Source organism: Argentina anserina, chromosome 6, assembly GCF_933775445.1.
Source record: "Argentina anserina chromosome 6, drPotAnse1.1, whole genome shotgun sequence".
NCBI classification, from domain to species: domain Eukaryota; kingdom Viridiplantae; phylum Streptophyta; class Magnoliopsida; order Rosales; family Rosaceae; genus Argentina; species Argentina anserina.
Window position 1 is genome coordinate 37,060,864 of NC_065877.1, and position 24,287 is coordinate 37,085,150.

The 24,287-nt window shown below is 37.7% G+C and overlaps 5 protein-coding genes and 1 non-coding gene across 7 annotated transcripts; 5 read left to right on the forward strand and 1 right to left on the reverse strand.

Annotated features, from left to right (window-relative positions):
* The first annotated feature begins 297 nt into the window (after positions 1 to 297).
* On the forward strand, positions 298 to 2,885 carry LOC126800585 (uncharacterized). The gene is made up of 7 exons (XM_050527970.1): positions 298 to 700; positions 786 to 948; positions 1,225 to 1,425; positions 1,506 to 1,748; positions 1,838 to 1,985; positions 2,159 to 2,390; positions 2,491 to 2,885. Exons 1-7 carry the CDS (start codon positions 340 to 342, stop codon positions 2,826 to 2,828), a joined length of 1,686 nt encoding a protein of 561 aa, XP_050383927.1. The 5' UTR covers positions 298 to 339; the 3' UTR covers positions 2,829 to 2,885.
* A 485-nt stretch (positions 2,886 to 3,370) lies between these two features.
* LOC126800593 (GDSL esterase/lipase At1g71250-like) lies at positions 3,371 to 4,780 on the forward strand. Its single transcript, XM_050527979.1, has 3 exons — positions 3,371 to 3,656; positions 3,740 to 4,396; positions 4,479 to 4,780. Exons 1-3 carry the CDS (start codon positions 3,374 to 3,376, stop codon positions 4,706 to 4,708), a joined length of 1,170 nt encoding a protein of 389 aa, XP_050383936.1. The 5' UTR covers positions 3,371 to 3,373; the 3' UTR covers positions 4,709 to 4,780.
* Positions 4,781 to 7,445: 2,665 nt separating this feature from the next.
* Positions 7,446 to 9,340, forward strand: LOC126800602 (serine/threonine-protein kinase PBS1). 2 transcript variants are annotated; one of them, XM_050527992.1, is made up of 3 exons: positions 7,446 to 7,632; positions 8,250 to 8,638; positions 8,748 to 9,340. In XM_050527992.1, the coding sequence occupies exons 1-3, from the start codon at positions 7,512 to 7,514 to the stop codon at positions 9,159 to 9,161; spliced, it is 924 nt and encodes a 307-aa protein (XP_050383949.1). In that variant the 5' UTR covers positions 7,446 to 7,511; the 3' UTR covers positions 9,162 to 9,340. The 2 variants fall into 2 exon arrangements, with proteins under 2 accessions (XP_050383949.1, XP_050383948.1); XM_050527991.1 differs by having other exon boundaries at positions 7,617 to 7,632; positions 8,217 to 8,638.
* Positions 9,341 to 10,153: 813 nt separating this feature from the next.
* On the reverse strand, positions 10,154 to 10,225 carry TRNAQ-UUG (transfer RNA glutamine (anticodon UUG)). Its single transcript has one exon. It is a non-coding gene; the product is annotated as a tRNA-Gln (tRNA).
* A 1,631-nt stretch (positions 10,226 to 11,856) lies between these two features.
* On the forward strand, positions 11,857 to 15,308 carry LOC126800588 (probable protein S-acyltransferase 7). Its single transcript, XM_050527973.1, has 5 exons — positions 11,857 to 12,315; positions 12,741 to 12,923; positions 13,363 to 13,659; positions 14,118 to 14,351; positions 14,465 to 15,308. Exons 1-5 carry the CDS (start codon positions 12,223 to 12,225, stop codon positions 14,987 to 14,989), a joined length of 1,332 nt encoding a protein of 443 aa, XP_050383930.1. The 5' UTR covers positions 11,857 to 12,222; the 3' UTR covers positions 14,990 to 15,308.
* Positions 15,309 to 16,545: 1,237 nt separating this feature from the next.
* On the forward strand, positions 16,546 to 18,251 carry LOC126797489 (double-stranded RNA-binding protein 5). The gene is made up of 3 exons (XM_050524110.1): positions 16,546 to 16,791; positions 16,874 to 17,093; positions 17,200 to 18,251. The coding sequence occupies exons 1-3, from the start codon at positions 16,546 to 16,548 to the stop codon at positions 18,249 to 18,251; spliced, it is 1,518 nt and encodes a 505-aa protein (XP_050380067.1).
* Positions 18,252 to 24,287: the final 6,036 nt, after the last annotated feature.

A 24,287-nucleotide genomic window follows, 5' to 3' on the forward strand; every position in this document is an offset into this window, starting at 1 on the left:
AAGCAATTTTCCTGTTTTTCTTTTTCGATTGTGGTTTTTTTTTGTTTTGTTTTGTAAAAGGAGGTTGAAATGGTCGTTGGAATGGACGCGAGTGAGAGGGAATGCACCTTAGAATTGCTTGGTCTGCATTCTTTTGAATGATTTGACCATTGACCAACTTTTGTGGTCGCCACGTCTTTTTTGTTTTACAAATTGTAGTGGGCCGCTCACTGTTAGGCCCAACCCAATTCCACCCGGCTCTTAACTAGCTCAGGTCTCACTCTCACTCACTCTCCAGCTCCTTCTTCAGCTTCGGAGTCGGTGATCTGTGTGCGCCTCAGATCCCCCTAAACCCTAGAGATGAGGAGGCATGGTGTTTGGAGAAGGAGACGAGTTTCTGCAGCTTCAGTTCTGATGGTCGTTGCGATGGTTGCCGGAATCGGGTTGCTGATTCTCAACTTGCGGGCCGTCGATGATGATCCTGCAACGAGCCACGAATTCCATGCTGAAATCCACGACTCGGTTTTGGATTCAGATTCGGATTTAGAGTCTGAAAGCGGTGGTGGAGTTAGGGTTGAGTCGGAGACTTTGGGGGGCGAGAGTAAGAGAGAATCGAGCACGTGTGCTACGGTGGAAGAGATGGGCAAAGAGTTGGAAGGAGGGTTTTGGAACGAGAGTTTCAGAGTGAGGAAACTTATTCAGCATCACTTTGAATTGAATGGTAGGCGATGGAGATAGAGATAGAGTTGCAGCAGTCTAGTGAAGCCTTGCATTGCAATTTATTCATTTCATTTGTTGAATTGCAGGTGCTCCGAGGGTGCGGAATCTTTCTCCGGAACAGTTTTGCCAGCATGGTTTTGTGCTTGGTAAATCAGCAGAGGCAGGCTTTGGGAATGAAATGTACAAGATTTTGAGTGGCGCGGCGCTCAGTGTGATGCTAAACCGGTCGCTGATCATTGGCCAAACCAGGCATATTATTGGTTCTTTCTCAAGCCTTTCTTTTTCGTACTCATTGTTTCATCCCTAAGTCAGCTAAAAGGAACATATTTTTAGAATGCTCAGTAACATTTCAAAACATATTTGCTAATTCATTTTTTTTAAGCTAAAAACTGCACATCCAATTCATACATGGTTCGCGTTAGCACAACTGCAGTTTGGGGCTCGAGATACAGTTGGAATCAAACTAATTAAGTTGCAGCAATGTATGCTGTTTCTTGTTCTGACATTAGTATTGTTTTTTTTCAGGGGAAAATACCCTTTTGGGGATTACATTGCTTACTCCAATCTTTCGTTTACTATGAATGAAATCAAGCATTTGTGGAGACTTAATAAATGTGAAAAGAAGTATAAAAGACAACTGATTATGAGGACTGATGACTTTGAGAAACCAATGAAGACAAATGTCCTGTGTAGCAATTGGAGGAAATGGAAGCAACCTATTATTTGGTAAAATCCAGTTAGTTTAGAGATTTATCCCTAAACTCCTCCTCTGGTATCATCACAGGCTCATAACCTTAGTATTGCAGGTTCCAAGGTACAAATGACGCTGTGGCAACCCAGTTTTTCTTGAAAAATATACACCCTGAGATGAGCAATGCAGCATCTAATTTATTTGGAAAGCCCGAGGTTCTTCATTCACGGCCTAATGTATTTGGAGAGCTGATGAGAGTGCTTATATCTCCTTCTGAAGATGTTGAGGAAGCAGTCAATTGGGTTCTTGGTGGAGTGGATCCTGATATTTCTCTGCACATGCGAATGCTTATGAATAGGTATTGCAACCAACCATTTACCTTGTTCCTTCAATGAGTAAGGTTGGACATTCTAAAATTCAAGGCAGTTTCTGCTTCCTCTGTTTCAGGTCGGTGAGAGCTGCACAGGCGGCATTGAACTGCATCAGGAAAGCAATGCTCAATCTTGGTGAATCTCCAAGACCCAAGGTGGTCATAGTGTCGGATACTCCCTCTCTTATAAAAAATATTACACCGAATATAAGCAAGATTGCAGAGGTAATTTACTTAGTGCGTCATCAGCATTTTAACTTTCTCTGCAACTTTATTCTCTTTTATATTTGTAGTCATGATGCAATGTAAAAGAGTAAAAGAGTCTGAATATCTCCTTTCGTACACAATGTTTGGCAGTAGATTGCAGCTCTAGTCTGATGCAATTTCGGTTTTCATAGGTGATCCATTTTGATTACGAACTTTTCAAAGGACATATATCTGATGGCGGTAAGGGATTGCAAAGTTTAGAATTTAGAGCAAAAGATTGGGGCCCAGCACCCAGATGGGTGGCCTTTGTGGACTTCTTTCTTGCATCACGGGCAAAACATGCTGTTGTTTCTGGTGCTCACAGGCGTGTTGGGACTACATATGCTCAGTTAATCGCAGCATTGGCTGCAGCAAACAATCTAGGTACATCAGTACATGCATCCATACTGTATTTGAATCATCATGAATAACTACTTCTGCCAGAACTGTTCTGATATATGTGAACTATTTCATAAATTTTCAGGGGACAGTCCAACTGGTTCAAATTTTTCGTTCTTCAGCAGCTTTCAAAGTGATCTGTTGAGAGACGGGTTAAGATTCCAGACTGGTTGGGGACATGTGTGGAACAGATTCGCAGGTCCCCTCAGTTGTCATAAACAGCATAACCAATGTGCTTTCACACCACTTCTCCCTCCTGCATGGTGGGATGGTCTTTGGCAATCTCCACTAAGAAGGGATATCAGTAGGTTGGCAGACTACGGCATTCAGTTAACAGGTCTTGGCACCATTAATGAAACACATCTTCAGTCTTTTTGTAGCACGAAGAAAGTTGTTGTGAAAACTATTCCATACATATTGTAATACACCGTTTATTTAGGTACCAATGATTCATGACTACACTGCACCTTGCACTCTTCATTAGTCTTCCACTTTCTATATCATACACTTCACGGTCATGAGCGCTTTCACTTGTTGGAGTTGAGATTCTTCCTTACTTTGTCTTTAGAACGCACTTGTAGTTTTAAAGAACAAAAAAAAAGTACAAGAACTTGTAGATTGTTTACTGTTGTTTACTACAGAAGAGTGAAACTGAAACCTTACTTTACTGTCCAAAATCAACAATGCCACGCTGTTTCCTGGTGCTGGTGAAAATGTCATAAATTTGGACCAATACTGATACATTGTGTTGCAGAGACTAGTTTTATATACTATGGACGTATCGACTCATGCTATTAATGCTACTAGTTTGGTTGAATTAGTAATCATACTTATTATGCCTATCGTCTAACCCATAGTAACAGACACCCACACAAACTATGCATTGAAAGTTTGAAACTCAAATGCCCAAATGTAACAGAGCAGCAACTTGGTATCAAGCAGTGGAACGCACACGACATCAGAGTAAGATGATGACAAAAATGAAAGAACCCCTGTTTCCCAAAACTAAAGGGTTTTTTCTTGTTCATCATCTACTTTTATTGATCACAGGATTTATGGTTTTAGCTTATGCAGAACTGAAAGAGGTTTCGAGTTTTCAAACTTGTAGAAATAACTCTGCATTCTTCATACTGGGGGATTCTTCTGTTGATTGCGGAGACAACACACTGTTTTACCCTCTCATTCACAGTTACCTGTCCTTGTATTCGTGTAATGGTTCCGACGGCTCAACTCTTATTCCCCATCTTCTTGGTAACAATCACTTCCTCATCTCCTTGCTCTGATGTCTTTTATCATTTCACAATGACATGCTATATATAATTATATATCCACAGCTGAGAAGATGGGCATGCAAAACATCTTACCATTCTACAGCCAAAATGGATCCATTAGTGGAATACAAAGAGGCCTTAACTTCGGTTCAGCACACGCAACAATCATGAACCGAGGCAGCCAGAGTTATCAGTCAGTGAACCAGCAGCTCCGCCAAGTTTTTGATTCCATGCAACTATTACAACTCCAGCTTAGTGAGGGCAAAGCTCTCAGTTTCATCAAATCTTCCATCTTCTACCTCTCCTTTGGAAAAGATGACTTCATAGAGCTCTTCCTACTCAATGCCTCGAGTCCTGCAAACCAGAATAGTACTGGTCAAGAATTTGCGCACATTTTAGCGGATCAGATGATACATGTTATACGGAACCTTTATGACATGAACGTGAGGAGGATCATATGCATGGGGATATTGCCTTTGGGATGCACTCCGCGGGTGTTACTGAACCAAACCAATTCAGAGGCCCATTCTAATGAAGAAGATGATGATGATGATGTTCCAAGGGGATGTGTAGAGGAGATCAATGCGCAGGTCTTGGCGTACAACAGAGAGCTTCGTGAGCAGATCTCCGAGCTTCATGCAGAGTTGCCTGATGCACAGCTTGTGTTTTGTGATGTTTACCAAGGACTTACTAAGATCATAAACAACCCACAACAATATGGTACCAAAACACAAACACTTCCCTTCTATTTTCGACGATTTTAGTTTCAATTTATAGATATAAGATGCAAATTGAAATGCAGGATTTGAGGATGCAAAAAGTGCTTGTTGTGGACTTGGTATGTATGGAGCGGAAATTGGATGCCTTTCTAAGGATATGGCGTGTGACAAAGAAGCCAGTCATGTGTGGTGGGATTTATACAATCCTACAAAGGCAGTGAACTCGTTACTGGCTGATTCAGCCTGGTTGGGTTACCCTATTCCGATTTGTCGCCCTATAAGCATCCAGGACTTTTTTACTGCTACGGTTTGACATTTTCAGTGTCAAATCTCACCCGAATGACACAAATCGAAGTTACCACCTTCATTGTTTCTCACTATAGCAGCGGTTCAAAACATGCATGCATTAGTTTAAAGATAGTTCATCTGTTCATGCATATTGTAATACACAGTTTATTGAGGTACCAATGATTCATGCACACTGCATCTTGCAACTCTTGTTAGATTGTTTACTGTTCATAAAATGTGACGAGTTGGAGTTACTTTTCTTGGCAGAGTTTGTTGCTTATTACAAAAGAGTGACCAAAATCAACAATGCACAGCGGTTTCCTGGTGCTGGTGAAATGTCATAAATTTTGGACCAATACTTATACATTGTGTTGCAGAGATTAGTTTTGTATACTATGGACGTATTAACTCATATATGTACAGTGTGACGTCTAACAAACAACGTAGCCCACAAATTAGCAGCTTGCTAGTTTAGATGAGACTAGGATAAAATAGATTTTTTTTTATGAAGGATAAAATAGATAATTACTTTGGGAGATTTATTGAATAAATGCTTAAGGGATTGTTTAGATAAGACTACAGTATAGATAATTACTTTATGAGATTTTTAATATAAATGCTAAGGTATTAAGTTCTAGTAATCCCATGGTGAGATGAAATGGAGAATGAAATGAAATGAGTGACATGTTAGTTAGTTAGTTAGTTTGAAGTATCCGAGTTTTGTATGCTCATTACAAGTTGTCACATGTTGTGGGTGAACTCATTATCCAATATTCACTGTAAATTTCAAATCAACTATGTGATTTACTTGCTATTAATACTATGGAGCAGGTAGTATTAATAACAAAAGCACCAACTCCTCCCTTTATATTGAATTAGATAAGAGAACTTAATCCTCTAAAAGCGGATACATTTTTATATGTTACCGTAGTACCACGTGATAATGTCTAGTGATCCTCTTTACTTGTTATATTTCGACACGTGAATTTATTACACTAAAATTATAATTTAACATATTTCTATTATTTGTGAAATGACATTCATGGGTATTGATGATTTTGAATTAGGATTTCAAGTTTAGAATTTAGGGTTTAGAGTTTAGGGTGTAGGGTTTTAGAAAAAAAAAACTCAAAATAGCTTAAATATAATTTTTCTAATTAAATCTTGCATGTCAAATTGTAATTGAAAAAAATTGACTACTATGCATTATCATATGGTGTTACGATAACACTAAAAAATTCTTCCTAAAATCGGGTTGGTGGCACCTACATGGTATTATATCACTAATTTGATTTGTTATTAATATCAAATAGAATTGATAAGTATAAAATAAATATTGTGTGAGTGTGACATCGTTAGCACCGATGAGACGATAATTTTTTTTTAAAGGACGATAAAGAATATTTAGAAAGAGACGGAATGGATTTTCTATAGAAACATAAAATATTACATATGCTAATATGCAAAAAAACTTTAAACGAATGAAACAAAAGGTTGATCCTTTGATTTTGTAGTCGTCGTCGTCGTAAGTTGACGTAGTTATTTTGTTGTTGTATATACGTTGCAAAAGGGAAGCGCGTGATTGGGATTGCAGTCATCATCGTCTTCTTCTTCTTCTTCTGGCATTGCATTTCGTTCCCTCGTAGGGTTATTTCTGTGTGTGTTTTTAAAAACTAATAAGATGAACAAAATTCGGGAGATGGTGTTGATCTGAAACCAGAGGACATTATATTTCGTATCTGTTCCATTGCCGCTGCTGCTGCTGCAATGGGCTATTGCCCCTGTTTCGGTTCCAGAAGGGGCAAGAAGCTCAAGCGCGGCAAAGACGATCACCTCCACATAACCACCATCAACGACAACAAAAACCCTTCTTCCCATAATGCCAACCCTCAATTGTCTTCTGGTCAGTTCTTCGTCTTCTTCTTCTTGATCGATCATGTGATTGCCCTTTTGTGCTTTTGAGGGGTTTTGTCATTTGTTGCTTGTTTTGATAATGTTCCAGTTTCCTGTAATGAAAGTACTTACATTATGTGTCTTGACTGTCTTCAGTCTTCAGCTCTTAAATATTTATCATTCCGTTCTGATGTTATTGATCGATTTGAACCAAGTTTGGATCTTGTTCATATAGAATGTCTTGTTGGTCCTGTTTGTTTTTTGTAAATTTTATTCTTGTTTTCTCAGTTTGGGATTTTGGTCTGCTTTTGCTTATTTGGCACCTTTGAGTAATGAGGTTTTTTTTTCAGCTATAATAGTGCACCACACTTGAAGCTATGATTAGTAGTTTTCAGAACTGAAACAGAAGGATAACCATAAAAAACTACAAGTATTACATTTTGCTACTCGATCTTGTATATTCTAGTTCTTGGAGATTTGCAGGTTCCTAATTTTGAGTTTAAGATGTGAAAAACTGTAGACATAGAATTTAGTTGGAATGATTTACTTCTCATTTCTACCCTATACCTTTTCAGATAGTTAATGATATTTTGTTTGATATTAAGCTCAAGAAGATGGAAGTAATGCCCCTACCAAGGCTCAGACATTCACCTTTCGTGAACTCGCAACTGCAACCAAAAATTTTAGGGCGGAATGCTTTATTGGGGAAGGTGGATTCGGCCCTGTATACAAAGGAAAATTGAGCTCTGGTAGAGTAAGTTGTTCAACAATTGACTAACTTCTTCTTTACTACTTATCACACAAGTTATCTGATTTTCAAGATTGTATTTTTATATGAGGATCAGATGATGTGATATTTTAAGCAGGTTGTTGCCGTAAAAAAACTTGATCAGACTGGTGTTCAAGGAGATAAGGAGTTTCTGGTGGAGGTTCTAATGCTTTCTCTTCTGCGTCACCCAAACCTTGTAAGTTTAATTGGCTACTGTGCTGAAGGGGAGCAGCGCCTGCTTGTCTATGAATACATGCCCTTAGGGTCCTTGGCAGATCATCTCCAGGGTACATGTTTTGATGTCATTCAATTTTTAACTTAAACACCATATGAGCTTACATCCCAATACGTAGTACACCTTAGATTCATGTCGAAATTTTTTGGAAAAACAAAGATGGAAACTCAAAGGACTTTTTAAAACTGTGCAAAACCAAAATTATTCATTATTCAAAAGAGAGTAGTTTCTAATAAGTCTACTCCATTATACAAGCAAAAAATCAATTCTGTTTCCATCAGTAGCTGTTCAGGGGGAACTTGATTTGCAAATGTGCAATTGATCTCCTTCCTATCCTAAAAAGTGAATTGTGGAATTCTATGACTGTTCCTACCCCACTTATGCTTGATATCGTTTCTGATGAGATTTTTACAGCTGATATTTTCTTGCTCTAATGACTGAAGAATTCTGCTCCATTCCGAGTGATGGACATTCTCTGTTATATTTCACCTTCCCGTGCTTATATATGTAGTATGTTTGTCTTGTACTGCAAGAAAATAAGAAATCAAAGTATTTTCATCATCACTAATACTATGTAATTATGCATGTCATGGACAAGTCATCTTATACCTTGTTATCATTTATCAAATTTTGAAGGTGATGACAAATCCCACCTGTGATTGTTCTCAGATCTTAGACCTGATAAAGAACCACTTGATTGGAACACAAGGATGATGATAGCGGTTGGTGCAGCCAAAGGGTTGGAATATCTTCACCATGATGCTGAACCACCTGTCATATATAGGGATGTAAAATCAACCAACATTTTGTTGGGAGAGGATTTTTACCCTAAGCTTTCTGACTTTGGGCTTGCCAAGTTTGGTCCTACTGGAGATAGATCGCATGTCTCCACCAGGGTCATGGGAACTCATGGTTACTGTGCTCCTGAGTATGCTAAAAGTGGAAGGTTGACAGCAAAGTCCGATATCTACAGTTTCGGAGTAGTCTTGCTGGAACTGCTTACTGGACATAAGGCGGTTGATACTTCTCTAGGTCGAGAGAAACAGCTTGTGGAGTGGGTAATTCTTCATGTTATCTACTGTGTAGTTAACCAAAACATTTTTGATGCTTTTGATCTTACTTGAGGGATAGTTTATCCTATTAATTTCCATGTGTATCATTTTGTAGGCACGTCCTTATATGAAAGATCCCAACAACCTTACCATGCAATTTGCAGATCCATATCTTAGAGGGCAGTTTCCTATACATATCTTGAGAAAAGCATTAGCAGTGGCTTCCATGTGTCTTAGGGAAGATGCTTCTGCCCGACCGACGATGAGGGATGTGGTACTTGCCTTGAATTACTTGACAACCCATCCATATAATGAGCCAAAGGTGTTGAGCATCAGAACGGAAAGGGTTGAAGAAATAAAGAGTTCGAATGCTTCAGGGAATAGCTCTCCAAATGAAACAACATGTATGTTACACAAGAACGTGGAGAGAGAAAGAGCTGTTGCAGAAGCCAAGATGTGGGGAGAGACTTGGAGAGACAAACGAAGACCAGGTGCACAAAATGGTCATCATGATGCCTTTAGTCTTTAGATCACTTTCTTTATCTTGCGTCCGATCCAATGCCTGCTTCTTCCTCCCACTATGTGGTATCCTTCAAAGTCCAGATTTTTCTTTACTTGCAGAAAGAACCTGGAATGTTGGCTTCAGTTGGAAGAGACTGTTTTACATTAATTTAGCTTTGGAATTGTCTTCCTTCAGTAGCTGATGAAATCATATCCCTTGAAAATGTCTTCATTCAGTTAAAATAAGAATCCATATAGAGCTGCAAAACTTTGTGGGAAGATGATAGTGGAGGATCGGCAAAAATCTCTCTTATCACATTAACTGTGTATCAATTCAATCTTAACAGTGATCGAGTTCTTCTCAAAAGAAAATAATAATAATAATAATAATAATAATCTTAACAGTGAGCTGATTGTTCTTGTTCACAAAGACTAAATAAGCCAATGTCCATGAGGAAATAGAGAATGAAAAAATGAAGATGAGTAATGAAAGCCAATGCTGTATCAAAACTGTGTTTGGTCTCACAACTCATCTAATTCAAAATGATCACTCCTTGCTGACTTCCTGCTAAAGGTTTTAAGATACATTGGGTGTATGTATAAACTAGCTCGTCGTTGCTTGGGATGGTCTGGTGTGTTTAGCAGGTAAAGGGTTGAACTAACCAGATTCATACTTTGGTTAGTGATCAATGGTAAGCTGTGAAATCTTGACATTGATAGATTTAGTGGACTGTGTCTTGCGTGTTCCATCTGCGGCTGCAGTCCAATTTTTATCTGTGTGCAAACAAGGCTCTGACTTGTGTTTCTCTGTTGTTTAACTCTCTCTATAATTAAAGTGTTCCAGAAAGAAGAGGGTGTAAAGAAAGAAACTGCACAACTAGGTTATTGGTCTTGAGCATATCAAAGTTAGTAAGTAACTATCCAAATTGCACCTTATCATTTGTTGAGATCCTTAGATCATTTAATTCTCTAGCCTCACTGTTGAGAGATGCACACCACAAAATAAATAAATAAAACAAGAGGTCCTACCGGGAGTCGAACCCAGGTCGCTGGATTCAAAGTCCAGAGTGCTAACCACTACACCATAGAACCCCATTGTGCACTCGGTAGAGAAGTAAAATTATTGGATATAACTTGAAGTTATGGGATTGAGAGCATGCCTATTTGCGGCTAGTATTGATGGCTTCACTAGTGTATAAGATGAAAAAGGTATCAGAAAGCTTTCTCAGCGATTTCACTCCATTGCAATCACTCATGTTTGTCCGGATGCTATCTTTTAGCCGTTGCGAACTTGCGATTGCAGATACCGTTACGCCCAATTGTGATTGCTAATTCCAATAATGAAGTTCCCCATTTCCGCTGCTTGTTGCTTTCAATTTTGATTATCATGGTTTAGTGCTGTTTTAGGGATTTTTCGGTTTTGATTGTCATTTACCTTGACCTGCAAGTTTCTGAAATGTGATGATCAGACAAATGCTGCAAAACCAAAGAAACATTTGCTTAATTAAATGTAAGACTTTTAAGTTATGTTGCCATGGCTAGGTTACTAGATTCTGCTGTGCCTCATAAACTAAATTATTATGTCCCTCGCAATGTATAATAATTAGTACGTGCTAGTGAGGGATGTGCGTGCAGGCCCAGCTTCTATCTATTTGATTCAGCAGATTATTGTATCAAATATAGTTTGAGAGAGCCAGAACACATGGGTTGTCCAAATTCCAATGTTCGAAATGCGTCAATTTTGCTGGTAAAATCTGCAACAACCATCATTTTGATCATGGGGGTGACTCTGTTACACTACTCATAATATGTCACTCACCACTGTGCGTTATAATGCGAGCTCGTTTTGTTCCCACTTATTTACTACAGTAATTATTGGCAATTTACACTGACTTGTGACAGCAGGTTTTGTATTTACCCTTCTTCTTTCACCAACTTAACTTCAGTTAAAACTTCCTGCCATGATCTTCATAAATTAATAACGAGATTATTCCATTAATTTGCAATTAATTTTGTTTGTGTATGCAATTCATATGAAGTATTAAGTATATGTAGTTGTCATTTCTGTGTTTATATCAACAACGACGATTACGTTGTCTATAGAACTCCGCCTGCAAATTTTATCAAAAAGATATGCTACAAGTTCTCCTCCCGGGTATGGTAAGATTGTTGAACAAGGGTAGGAGCACCTCGTATATTTCTTACATCTGATTTCAATATATACCAAAACCAGCTGCCATTCAATCGACCAATTCGGCTAAACAAATGCAAGTCACATACTGTATATACATTATCGCCTTTTAAACCAGTTGCATGAGAACCATAAAAAATCTAATAAGTATTTGAGTGTTGTTTTATATTCTCTTTTGAATAAGTATTTTATATTCAAAATTTATAATAAGTGTGTATCCACTTTTAAATTTTATAAATTATTCACATTGAAATGTCTCAACACAGTTCATTATTCGAATACGAATTTGCCAAATCCAACTGACATTCACCAGGCCACCTCCATTTGTTCCCACTCCATGTTAAAATTTGGAACCAAATTTATGGCATATTATGCATGCTAGTGAGTCATAGATTCCTAGAGTCAAAGGAAAGTAATTACCGAATTTGAAAAAGTCAAAAGTAATTTAAGTAGAAACGCAATCAAATCAAACCCTATTGTCTTTGATTACAGGAGCAAGGAAAGAAGAGCAGCAGCTCATCTCAATCTCAATCTCAATCTCAATCTCTGAAGGAAGCAAAAATTAAAAAGGGAAGGAGAGAGCCTAAAAAGGCAAACTGGTTTCGGGTTCACCCACCAGAGCGGCCGGTCCATCCGAAGCCCTCTCCTCCAATCACACCCCGCCACATCATCAAATCCTCACTGTAAAGGCACAGACAGCCAGCAGCTGCGATAGAGCCCTAGACCCCGCTTCTCTCTCCCCTCACAGCTATGAAGAAACCCTTCTCCTTTTCCCACCCATAGCTCGCCGGCGCCGGACCCAATACCGAGAGCCCATTAAAGCTTTCATCTTTAGCTTTGCCGATATAAAGTTGGAGTCTTTTGTTTCGATCTTATTGGGGAACTGAGAGGGAGAGACATGTACGTGGTGCCTCCACCTCAGCGATCGGATCCGGGCGCCGGATCCGCCTCCGCTGATTCCCGGGTCTACCAGGTTTGGAAAGGCAGCAATGTAAGAGCTTCTCTTTCGTCCTGGCCAACACCAAAGATTACTTTTTTTTACCGTCTTGGTTTGATTTCAGCTGCTATATATAGAACATGACTTACTTGCTATTTTTATGGTTTTGCTGATTGTGATATTATTGTTGTTGTTGATGTGATTCATTTATGTTTGGGGAGATGTTGCAGTCTGACCGTGAAACCTTCTTGTTTTGCCCCTCTCACAACTCTACCAGTTTCATGATAACGTTTAGCAAATCTTTAAGACATTGCCAGTATTTGTAAAGAACAGAAGACAGGGGGAGTTGATAAGAAAGACAAGGAATTTTGGAGTTTCAGTTATAAAGCTTACGCGTTACTTGGTTTTGAAGATCAAGCATTTTGCATTCGGATAGTGTTTATGCAGCTGCACCTTACGTTTATCGTGTTTTATTGCAGATATTTCTTCTCCAGGGGAGATTTATCTTCGGTCCGGATGTAAGATCGTTGGGCCTAACCATACTTCTGATTGTTGCTCCTGTCACTATTTTCTGTGTCTTTGTTGCCAGAAGGTTGATGGATCACTATTCTCATTACTTGGGAGAATTAATAATGGCCGTTGCTGTTGTATTCACAGTTTATGTATGTTTCCTGTCTCTGGCTAACTCGTTGTATCATAGGTATTCATGCAGTCTGGACTGTGGGACAACTATCGTTATAGGAATGTAACTGTTCATGCTTTTATGAACATTTTAAAGAAGAGTGTAGGACTTGTATGCATAACAACATCTACTACGGAGATTGTAGAGGGGCATTTTAGAATCTGGATGACTGAAATTGTAATTAGACAATTGACTCAAGTTATTGAATTTATTAGGGTAAATGATAATCAGTTAGGCCTGTAGAGTTGTAACAGGTTCTGCCTACAAAAACACCCTCATCATCTATACTTTTAGGTGACTACATCTCTAGTGATAGGAAGAAAAGTGGGGCGAAACAACATTTGTTCGAACAAATAAACATAGGAAAGTTTATGTATTTGTAACATGCTTGAGATGATGGCCCATTGTTCCATTTTCAGGATTTAATGCTTCTCCTGCTAACGTCTGGGAGAGATCCTGGTATAATTCCCCGCAACTTACACCCCCCAGAGCCAGAAGGCTTGGATGGGAGTACAGAAAGTGGGGCTGGACAAACTCCACAGTTGCGCTTGCCTCGCATCAAAGAAGTAGAGGTGAATGGTATCCCCGTTAAGATCAAATACTGTGATACTTGTATGCTGTATAGACCCCCTCGCTGCTCACACTGTTCAATATGCAACAACTGTGTTGAACGATTCGACCACCATTGTCCCTGGGTTGGCCAGTGCATTGGGCTGGTAAGTATGCATCCCATAGTTTAAAATCACATTCTTTCTTCAGTCTAGAATCAGGAATTCTGAGTCTGCTGGGTGTGCATATTGTCATATTTTAGTAGATATATACAGTAATAAATTCATTTATCATACAATTCATGCATGTGAAAAATTGATGATTCTAAGAGTATGTATCAATCCACCTGGCATCACAGAGAGATTGGATTTTAGGAGGTTCAGTCACTGGCATACCAAGGTAAGTCGAATGACGTGCCTGGGCCTGTCTGGTGAAAAAGACATAATATGATGAATATATAAATGATGTTTCATGATAATTTTCAGTCATCACATATTCTGGTTGATACAATGGTTATTGAGTTTCCTTCTAGTGTGATGTATTAATATGAATTCTCTTTGCTGAGTGAGAGTGAAAGTCTTATAAATGGAAAAAAGAATCTGAACTCTCACTTATCTGCTTGCAGAGAAATTATCGATTCTTCTTCATGTTTGTCTTCTCCACGACCCTTCTTTGTATATACGTGTTTGCATTCTGCTGGGTATATGTTCGGAAGATCATGGGAAGCGAGGACACAACAATTTGGAAAGCAATGATAAAAACTCCAGCCTCTATTGTTCTAATCGTTTACACTTTCATATCAATGTGGTTTGTTGGCGGCCTTACTGCCTTCCATTTATATCTCATCAGTACAAATCAAGTAAGATATTCCCATCTTAAGCACGTTGCAACTTTTTTGTTCATAATTTTTCTTTCTGATTCATCTATTGATATGAAAGAAACCTTACATCTATGTGTGTATTGCTGTGACAGACTACGTATGAAAATTTTCGATACCGATATGATAGGCGAGCCAATCCATATAACAAAGGATTTGCTGACAATTTCAAGGAGATATTTTGCACCAGCATTCCTGAGTCTAAGAATGACTTCAGGGAAAAGGTGCCAAGGGAACCTGTTTTACCTCCTCGACCAGGTGGTGGTGGTTTCATGAGCCCAAATATGGGAAAAGCTGTAGATGACATAGAAATGGGAAGAAAAACGGTGTGGGGAGACATGGGTGCCGGGGGTGATCATTTTGAAGGCCAACTTAACAGCAATGAACGCCAGAATGTTAAGGAGGGGGAGCTTGGTGAATTTTCCCCAGACATAAGGACTACAGTAGATGAGACTGTGGATCGTGCTGGAGTACATCCCAGACGATCCAGTTGGGGAAGGAAAAGTGGAAGTTGGGAGATGTCGCCAGAAGTTCTTGCTTTGGCAGCGAGAGTTGGGGAACCAAACCACATGGGTGGGAGTAGCAGCAGTGGATTGGCAAATGAAAACCGACAGACATAATACTAAGTGTTCAAAATTTGACAAACCAGCAGCAGACTTGTGAAATGGAGTGATGGATCTTTGCGACAGCATAGCATAGCGTTGGTTTAAGGTTGGTGCGCGGTCATTTGATTCCCACGTTAATATTATGTGCAATATAGAGGAGCAGGGTCTTTGTAAGGGGGTGTTGGCTTGGGCATGAGTGAGCTTTCTTGTTTTTGTATCACATTTGTGGGATTAGCTAGTTCCTAATTGTATTGGAGTTGTGGAGTTACTGTTAATTTTTCTTCAATACTTCGATATGAATTAAAAACCGGTGGACAGATTGCCGGATTTGGCAGTTTGAACGAGTCATGTCCAGACCCTCCAAACTGGCAGCACACGTTGATCCAAAAAGCAATGAAAGGATCAACTGGAGAACTTGATGTCCTGTTAGTGCTTACAAGAAGGCCAGTTATAGAATTCTCCGAAATATTAGACATTTAACTATAGGCGTGCTTGATGCTTATATTTATTTAATGAGGCTTCGATCATGCTTTGCCACTGCATCCATACTTGGTACTCATAACCAGCACCACCAGCAGAACACCAAGCAAGTGTATCTTGATTTAACAGTGTCAAATATGGGCACCAGGACAAATTGACAATGGACCTTCTTTAACTAGAAAGGCTAGAACAGATTAACGGAAGAGAGGAGAGGCAAGTACATGGACAAGAGTGGTGTTGAGCACTTTATTACAAGCATGTGACCATATCTACTACATGGAGTGTCAGTGTCTCCCAAACAAAGCTCTACCCTCTTCTTCTTCTCTCCTATCAGTCTGAGCGTATGACCAAGAGTACATGTCCCCCCTTGTATTTTCAATTCTTCTTCCAAAACCTTAATTTTTTTTAGAAATAATAATAATAATAATAAAGCTGGTCTTTGGCTCAAGGTGCAGAGAGCTCTGAGAGGTGTAATGGGAAAGATTTGATTCTGGTTAAAAACAGTATAAAATCCTATTTCCCAACTGGATTAAAATCCAAACGAAAGAGATAACAAAGTGTAAGAAACCAAGCACAATATTAGTAAAATAACCAAATGAGAGGAGAAAGCCTACAAGAGTAATTAAAGCTTTCATCTTGAGTCTTGGCATTCTCAGTTGCGCGCAGCTAGTTATAGTTGGCCTGGCTAGTTATTACCTTCAGTTCTCTCCTTTTTCTTTCTTTGTTTCTTCTCCAGCTCCACTGAGACACAAGTATTAACTCACTCATAATTACTATTAGATGCTTGTGCTTTCTTCCAGAGAGACAAGTCTCCCTCCCAAGAATCTATTCTAAGTTTCTTGGCCAATGTCATTTGCTAGCAGTCAGAAATCTGGTGATGCTTATTAAGGTGTGAGCTTCCTTGGCATATTCTTGCTTCTGTTTCTTCGTTTTGAGTGGTTGAGTCTAGAGAGAGAGAGAGAGAGAGAGAGAGAGAGTTCATCATTTCAACAGCTGAATGTTGGGTTTAGTAATGATGGAAATGGATTCATTCCGATCTTGCTTGCTGATCACGTAGATATGTGATAGAATTGGGTTGCTGCAAAGCCGATATGTATAAGAACCAGCTGCAGGAGCTTGCACAGAGAAGCTGTTTCAACCTTCCTTCATATTCTTGCATCAGAGAAGGACCAGACCATGCACCACGATTCAAAGCTTCTGTAAACTTCAATGGTGAGATCTTCGAAAGTCCAAACTACTGCACGACATTGAGACAAGCAGAGCACTCTGCTGCGGAAGTAGCCCTGAATGTTCTTTCTACTAGGGGCCCTTCAAGGTCTTTAACTGCAAGAGTTCTTGTAAGTATCATCTCTCTACTACCATTCTGGTTATGTGTTTCTGAGTACACGACTGAATTTTCGTTATGTTTATATCATGAAGGATGAAACTGGAATTTATAAGAACTTGCTTCAAGAAACAGCTCACAGAGCTGGGCTAAAATTGCCTGTATACACTACTGTGAGATCAGGGCCTGGACATGTTCCAACTTTCACTTGTAGTGTAGAGCTTGCTGGCATGAATTTTAATGGAGAGGCAGCAAAAACCAAGAAACAAGCTGAGAAGAATGCTGCAATTGCTGCTTGGTCTGCCTTGAAAAGAAGTACGTATACAGTATTGTTATCTCTAATACTCTTAGAAACCTAACTAGATTACTAAAATGTTATTGGCTGCAGATTTGGGGTCAGTCTCACTAGTAACATGCAAAGGAGGAGGAGAGAGTAGTGATGATCATGAACAGCAGGAGCAGGAAGTCGTGGCAAAGCTGCTCGCGAAAATTAGACTCTCAAACAAAGAACACAGCAGACATTTAAGAAGACCGGATCATCAAACTCAAGCAAGGAGAAGAACTGTTAGGGGTGCTCATATTCATAGTCATAGTCCTAGGGACAACAATGCCTCGGCTTCTTCCAACTCTGTTGTACAGAATCAACAACATTGGAAGGTAATACAAGATCTGTTAACGGATTTGGTTCCTCAAGTTTCTAGTACTTCACAGAAACAAACTAGCTTTGCTTCTCTCCTTCCTCCACCGCCGCCGCGAACGGAGTCCAAGATTCTGCCACCAACAACCACGCTCAACAAATATGACACTTGGTCCTCGTGCTACAATTCCAATTATAATAGGCCTATTCCTGTCCAAATGAGAGGTCCTAGTAGATCGGAGGTTGTTCCACCTCCGTTGGAAGAGCACCAAAAGGATGAAGAAGAATGGCTTGGTATGAAGTCAGATATCTTGATCAGTAAGAAGTTGAATAGTGAAAAGGAAGGCCATAGTCCCAACCGCAGTAACTATTTTTCAAATCCAATCAGTCCTGTTTTTGGTTCCAGTTGTGCGTACAGCAGGCAATTTGCAATGTCTGCAAATCCAATAAAAGCACCAACTGTTGCAAGTTCGAGTTCGAGTTCCCTCCTGGGCAGAAGAACCGTGTACCCTCAAGGGTTTAATCCTTACAGTCATAGGGTTGCCCCAGCAGTTCAAATAAGATCAGTGATTCCTGTATGTGCAGCACCACCTGTAGCAGTGAGGCCCTCATCAGTAACTCCAACAAACCCGCCAGCATTGCCAACATTAGCTAGAACGAAAGATAGCAGTGACTGTACTAGTGCCAGTACTAGTTCACAAGCAGTAGCGGTGTTGAAAAAATTTGGAGGCAACCTGCAGCATCATCAACAACCAGGAGCAGCTCAAAGTGATGGAATGTTGCAAGCGAGTTGTGATGTTGGAGCTGAACAAGTTACACAAATCGAGAGACATTAGTACGTAGTAGAGTTCCAGTTTGTGTTTGATGTCATGCATGGCAGAGTGGTGGAATTTTGTAAGAGGGTGGCTGTGTGATTCCATACATACATATGGAATCCAGGTACCCAAAGCTTGTATAATTGTATTGGTCTATAATTTTCACCTTGGTAGCTCGATGTTACGTACTGTGGTAATTGATGTGGTATTGAAAGAATATTACTGTGGAGAAGGAGAGGGAGGGAGGCATTTATGAGATGTGGAAGAGAGTAGGTTGCAGAAGATAAGAGAAACTAAAGAGAGAAAAGTGAGTGAGGAGAGTCAGAGGGCAGATGGAAGCAATGAATGAATTGAATTGAATTGAATTGAAGGAAGGCAGAGACTGCAATCAGAGAGAGAGAGAGAGAGAGAGAGAGAGAGAGAGAGAGAGATTCAAGTAGATCGAGTGAGGTGAGGTGAGGTGAGGACCAACAGACAATTGTAGCGATTAACGCAAGCAATTAAATCATTTTCAGAAAACCATTTAATGCTTCTGTCTTCCTCCATTAACCATTAATGCTCCTCCCCAGTACTACTAGCTAGTGCTCTCCTCCCTCCTTCTCTTCTTCTTGGCTCTTGCTTCTCTATTCTTTTGCATTTTCTTCATCTTGGATCTTCTTTTTTCTTCAGTTCTTTCTATACTGCATAATCCTACCCAAGACACACACAGTCGATCACTCGCTACTCACTACTAGTGAGTCTTTCAGTGGGGAACTATATATGCTTTCTGGACAACTTCTTTATGGGCCTCCACCAAAATTATTTGATATCGGACCCAATTATTAACTTTGGGCTCGACCATATGAATCAGCCAATTAACAAATCTCCTGAAAAGAAATGTTTTTTTTTTCGACAGTCTTCTGAAGAAATGTTGCTATCTAAGAAGAAGGTGCCGCATGAAGCAGCCTTCCGGATGACATAATTCAAATTCACATGCAGCAAGTAAATTGTATCGACCCTTTGGTGCTGATGCAACAAGAGTAATAAGTGCATATATATAAGCAAAAAATAAGGGCTTAAGAATCGTAGCTATGCCATGGTCAAAAGTAAACTAGAGAACATATACCAGTCGACAAGTACAAATTCTTGCAACATATTTATATATTTCGTTGATAAATGCCTCTCCCAGAAAAAAAAAAAAAGTAACAAGCATGGGCTCTTGTTAACGTAAGTCATCTCCAACTGGAAACGCTAAAATAGATGCAGGGTTAAAATTAGTTAAATTATTTAGTGACGTGACATCAACCGTCTCCAATCCATATGACTAAATTTTTAGCCTAAATTATATTTTAAGATTTGAAATTGTTATTATATGTTTAAGTATTATAATTTTATACTAGATTCTTATTTCAAATAAATAAGTTGTTTTCATAATTAAGAAAATGGGCTTACTTTAGTTAAAATTATATATTGGCTCTCACTCCTCTCAATCAATTATATTTAACGTGATAGTATGTATTTAACATACTTTCTAGTATATATATAGTGAGGTTGTGTAGACCATTTTCTTCAAATAGAAAAAAGGGATATAGTGAGGTTATTATATATATATATATATATATATATATATATATATATACAGTCTCTATCCAGAGTAAAGGTTCATTCTGAAATTTCAGAGTGAAGTTCCAATTTTGGCACACTTTTCGGTCAAATTTTTTCACCATAAGCGATTCAATATTTAGATACGCTATTCAAGATCATCTCTATAAAGTTTCATCCAATTTGACAATGATTTGAGCTTTCAAAATTGAGATTTACACGAACGGTTCACGTTGAACAGTCTTAATTCATTCATTGATTTAATCTAATTTTAATACCTTAACGATGTCCGAATTAGATGAAATTTTGTAGAGATGATCTTGAATAGCATACCTAAATATTGAATTGCTTATACTGAAAACATTTGACCGAAAAGTGTGTCAAAATTGGAACTTCACTCTGGATAGGGACTGTATATATATATATATATAGTTATATACATATAGATTAGTATTTTCTTTAATCCATTTAAGTAGAGATCATTCTTAATTTTAATCCTCAAAATTAAAATTTATTGTATTAATCATAGAAAATAAAATTAATTATACTAATCAACAAAATTAAATTAAATTGTACTAATCATCAAAATTAAAGTTAATTGTATTAATCATCAATTTTTTTTATTAATAAAAAATCTTATATTAATAAAGCAAGAAGAAGAGTTGATTGGTTAAATTTTTAAACTACTCAAATTTCCTAGTGTTTATTAAACTATAAAATCTATCTGACTATGGTTTGAAATATATGATTGTAATTTGAAAAAAAAATAGAAACATAACTACTCACTATTGTATCAGTTTTGTTTTTGTTTTTATTTTTTTATAATTTATGTTAAAAGAAAAAGAACTAAATACAACACACACGAAATGTGTCATGAGGCTAATTTTAATTAAAATTAGATATAGTTGATAAAATGTCTGAACCCATTAAATAAACAAATAATATTTGTTTTCCACTCAAATAGGATAAACTACATTGTTAAGAGCTAAACAAATACTTTTAGCCCTTACATTATGGTCTTTTAGCGCTTAATTATGTGGGTTGGAAATGAAAAAGGCTAAATCATAGCATTTTAGCCCTTAACAATGATGTGTTGAAGTGGCCTTAACGCAGCACCCGAATCCTCAACGTTATCAATCATTCGCCTTTCTTAGCCATCGATCAAGGTCGGTATGATGGTTCTCGACGTATAAAAGGCCCAACCAGTCGAAGCTAGCAGCAAGCATCGATACCCGAAGGACAAGCAAAGAACAGAATAAGGAATAATCTAGTACATTAATTAAGGAAGCTAGCGTAGTATCAAGAACATGGAAGAAACATCTTGTGATCGAAGATGGTCGATGCATGCTCTTCGATCATTCTCGTTCAGAAAAGTTTGCCGACATATAGCTACGTCATACCATACATACTATGAATATGACAGATATATAGAATCTTATGGAGACAAGTTAATCAAAATCGAAGTTAGTGGAGAGTGATTCATGCATGATGATATATAGACACCTTTTCTTTTGAATATATATAGACACTTAGCTAGACGGACATGTAACTAAATTTGTAACATGATTTCTATAGAACGCGAATCTGAAAAAAAAACAATAATGCAGACACGTGTACAAATAAAGTGTGATTTATTGAATATCAAGCTCGGGGTTACAATCTTTGTGAACTCCTCTGATTCTATCTCCGTATGTGACTTGGATCAAGGGTGACGTGCACTTGATCTTGAGCATTTGAGTTTGATTTGGATTTGAATTTGATGAAGAACGATCGATTTGGTAGCTTAATGATTCTTCGTGCACTTAAGTTTGGATTTAGATTTGATGAAGAACGAGCGATTTGGTAGCTTAACGATTCTTTGTGGACTTGAGTTCGGATTTAGATTTGATGAAGAACAAGCGATTTGGTGGCTTGATGATTTTTCGTGGACTTGAGAGACTTCGGAATTTCGTCGAGAGTGATCTTGCTTAAGTGATTTTCTCTCTTCTTCTCAAGTCCATTCTCTTCATGTTGAATGAGGTATTTATAGTGTCAAGGTTTCTATTTTGTAGAATATTTTAATGACACTAAAATAATAAATTTCTTTAATTGTATAATTAAATCAATATGTATTTTCCGATTAATTTAAAATTAGTTATTCTCGTAACTAAATTAAACAGAAAATAATTGATTTAATTATAACCGTTAAGGAATTTATTAATTTAATCAAATGTCCGATTATCATTTCGAATCTTCAATGACATTCAATTTTCGATTTAAGTCGGAATCACGTAGTTTTGATTACGATCATCCATTTATGTGTTGACACGAGTTTTATTCGGATCCGCACCAACTTTGTTGACTTTTGGGCAACGTGTGCAATTTTATCGAGTTCTTGGTCAATTTAATCATTTAATGAAAATAATTTAGTTCATTAAATTTCATATGTCTACAATTTCATGCAAGATAGGAGGATTATTTGTCCAGATAATACCACAATAAACATGCTCTTTTGGTTAATTAGTTGCTCTGTGACAAGCTACATTATATATGTACAAATGCATTTGCAACTAGCTTAATGTCTATATGCATGGTAACCAATGGCTACCGCGCGTTTATATACATTACCACTTTGCTAAAGTAGTCACCATCCACTGCTGCATCAATGCAATTGCGCTTAAGCTGGTTCCTTAAAGCCGCCGTAAAGAATATGAGGGTTCTATCTTTTTAATCATTTGTTGCGTTGCTTAATTTTTTTTATAGTTTTCCGAAACATGTTATGCATATGAAATTTTGTTATTGACAATTAATCATACATTTATGGACCCCGTTAGCGTAGAAGGATAGTCATAAGATTTCAGGATGCATACAAGTTTCGGTGTTGCTTTACAACAGTTGACGTAGCAAAGTACGTAGTTCTTATGATGTTGAATAGGTAAACTAATGTCTTTCATTCTAGTCGATCACGATCAGGATTGTACTTAACTGCCTTGTATCTTCAACACTGATGTAAGAAAACACTGTACCATTATCGAATTCGAGCTACAAAAGGCGGGAGCTAACGAGCTGGTCCAGTTAGCAAAAATAGACACTCTTTCCGAATTTTTCTTGTTTGATGGGTAGCATGCATCAGTTGTTCGATCCCGTATTGTAGTTGTCGTAACTTAGGGCACATAAACACTATCCAAATCATTGAACGCCTAGTCTCCATTGCCGAGAAAATAATGATTGAACTACATAGAAAACACATAACTACAATACGCGGTGGATTATTAGTGATATAGAGACAGATAAGCCTGCCGTGGTCACACATCATCTTCACCGGCATTATCCTCGTATATAGTATATTTTCTTGCTTCCCCCCTCAGCTGGCTTAGCTATTACATCATTTGAATTTTAAAATGAGTGGATGATCTGCATTCCGCACTCCAACTGTGCACGTACTCAACATTACGTACCAGGTCCAACCAATTTAGCCTACAGTCCTACACCAGTTATGACTCCGGGACCGATTTCCCGTCCTTGTATATTCTTTCTCTTTCACTGTCTCCTGTACCAAATTGGTCCCAATCTCCCTTACCATTTTGTTATGAAATGAGAGAAGTGAGATCGTACGTGGTGTAAATTCCCTTGATACAAAAAAAAAAAAACAAAGATACACTAATGAACATGAGTTATTACCGGAATATTGTATTCTGGTATCATTTACAAACATACAAGTTAACAGCATCTTAAACATTTCATCTTAAAATTTTCTATTAAAGAGATGAAAACACTAAATTTCTATAAAAAAAATCCTCAATTCTAACAGTTTTTCTATTATATTATATAAAATTAAATATAAATGTGTATAATTAAATTGAAAATTAAATTGAAAATTAAATTGAATCTCATAATGTCATAATTTATACAAAGATCAGAGAATAAGTGATAAATCATTCATTTTTTTGGATTATTTTTCTGGATGGAGAGTGAATATTTTTTGTAAGAAATAAAGTTTAAAGATTTTTTTTTCAAAATTATACAGATTTTAAAAATTCTATAAATCTAGATATTTTGTTTCTCCTTTACGGTTTAGATAAATTGTTGGAGTTAAAAAATAATGTTTTCTAACTCTTAAAAAAAACCTCAACTCCAACAACTCCTCTATTATATTGTATATAATTAAATAAAAATTAAATTAAATTTCATAATGTCATAATTTATATTAAGAATAGAGAATGAGTGATAAATATTTTATTTTATTGTTATTTTTTTAGACTGAGAATGAAATTATTTTGTAAGAAATAAAATTTAGAAATTATTTTCAAAATTATACATTTAAAAATTTTACAAATTAAGAGATTTTGTTTCTGTCTGTAATTGGCACCGTCAGATCCGAAACCCGACAGTTTTGCAACAAGCACGTGGCCTTCTTATCTAATCATACTTAGCGAGTTGGCGCTGACGCAGAAGTCTAATATAACACCGCTTTTATTATTTGTCCGACGCTAAAAA

Coding starts and splice junctions, on each gene's coding strand:
- LOC126800585 (XM_050527970.1), top strand. CDS start 340: ATGAGGAGGCATGGTGTTTGGAGAAGGAGACGAGTTTCTGCAGCTTCA. Junction 949..1,224: donor CTGATCATTGGCCAAACCAG/GCATATTATTGG, acceptor GTTTTTTTTCAG/GGGAAAATACCCTTTTGGGG. Junction 1,426..1,505: donor TGGAAGCAACCTATTATTTG/GTAAAATCCAGT, acceptor TTAGTATTGCAG/GTTCCAAGGTACAAATGACG.
- LOC126800593 (XM_050527979.1), top strand. CDS start 3,374: ATGATGACAAAAATGAAAGAACCCCTGTTTCCCAAAACTAAAGGGTTT. Junction 3,657..3,739: donor TCTTATTCCCCATCTTCTTG/GTAACAATCACT, acceptor ATATATCCACAG/CTGAGAAGATGGGCATGCAA. Junction 4,397..4,478: donor AAACAACCCACAACAATATG/GTACCAAAACAC, acceptor ATTGAAATGCAG/GATTTGAGGATGCAAAAAGT.
- LOC126800602 (XM_050527992.1), top strand. CDS start 7,512: ATGCTTTCTCTTCTGCGTCACCCAAACCTTGTAAGTTTAATTGGCTAC. Junction 7,633..8,249: donor CTTGGCAGATCATCTCCAGG/GTACATGTTTTG, acceptor GATTGTTCTCAG/ATCTTAGACCTGATAAAGAA. Junction 8,639..8,747: donor AGAAACAGCTTGTGGAGTGG/GTAATTCTTCAT, acceptor ATCATTTTGTAG/GCACGTCCTTATATGAAAGA.
- LOC126800588 (XM_050527973.1), top strand. CDS start 12,223: ATGTACGTGGTGCCTCCACCTCAGCGATCGGATCCGGGCGCCGGATCC. Junction 12,924..13,362: donor CTGTTGTATTCACAGTTTAT/GTATGTTTCCTG, acceptor TTCCATTTTCAG/GATTTAATGCTTCTCCTGCT. Junction 13,660..14,117: donor TTGGCCAGTGCATTGGGCTG/GTAAGTATGCAT, acceptor ATCTGCTTGCAG/AGAAATTATCGATTCTTCTT.
- LOC126797489 (XM_050524110.1), top strand. CDS start 16,546: ATGTATAAGAACCAGCTGCAGGAGCTTGCACAGAGAAGCTGTTTCAAC. Junction 16,792..16,873: donor CTTTAACTGCAAGAGTTCTT/GTAAGTATCATC, acceptor TATATCATGAAG/GATGAAACTGGAATTTATAA. Junction 17,094..17,199: donor TTGGTCTGCCTTGAAAAGAA/GTACGTATACAG, acceptor TAACATGCAAAG/GAGGAGGAGAGAGTAGTGAT.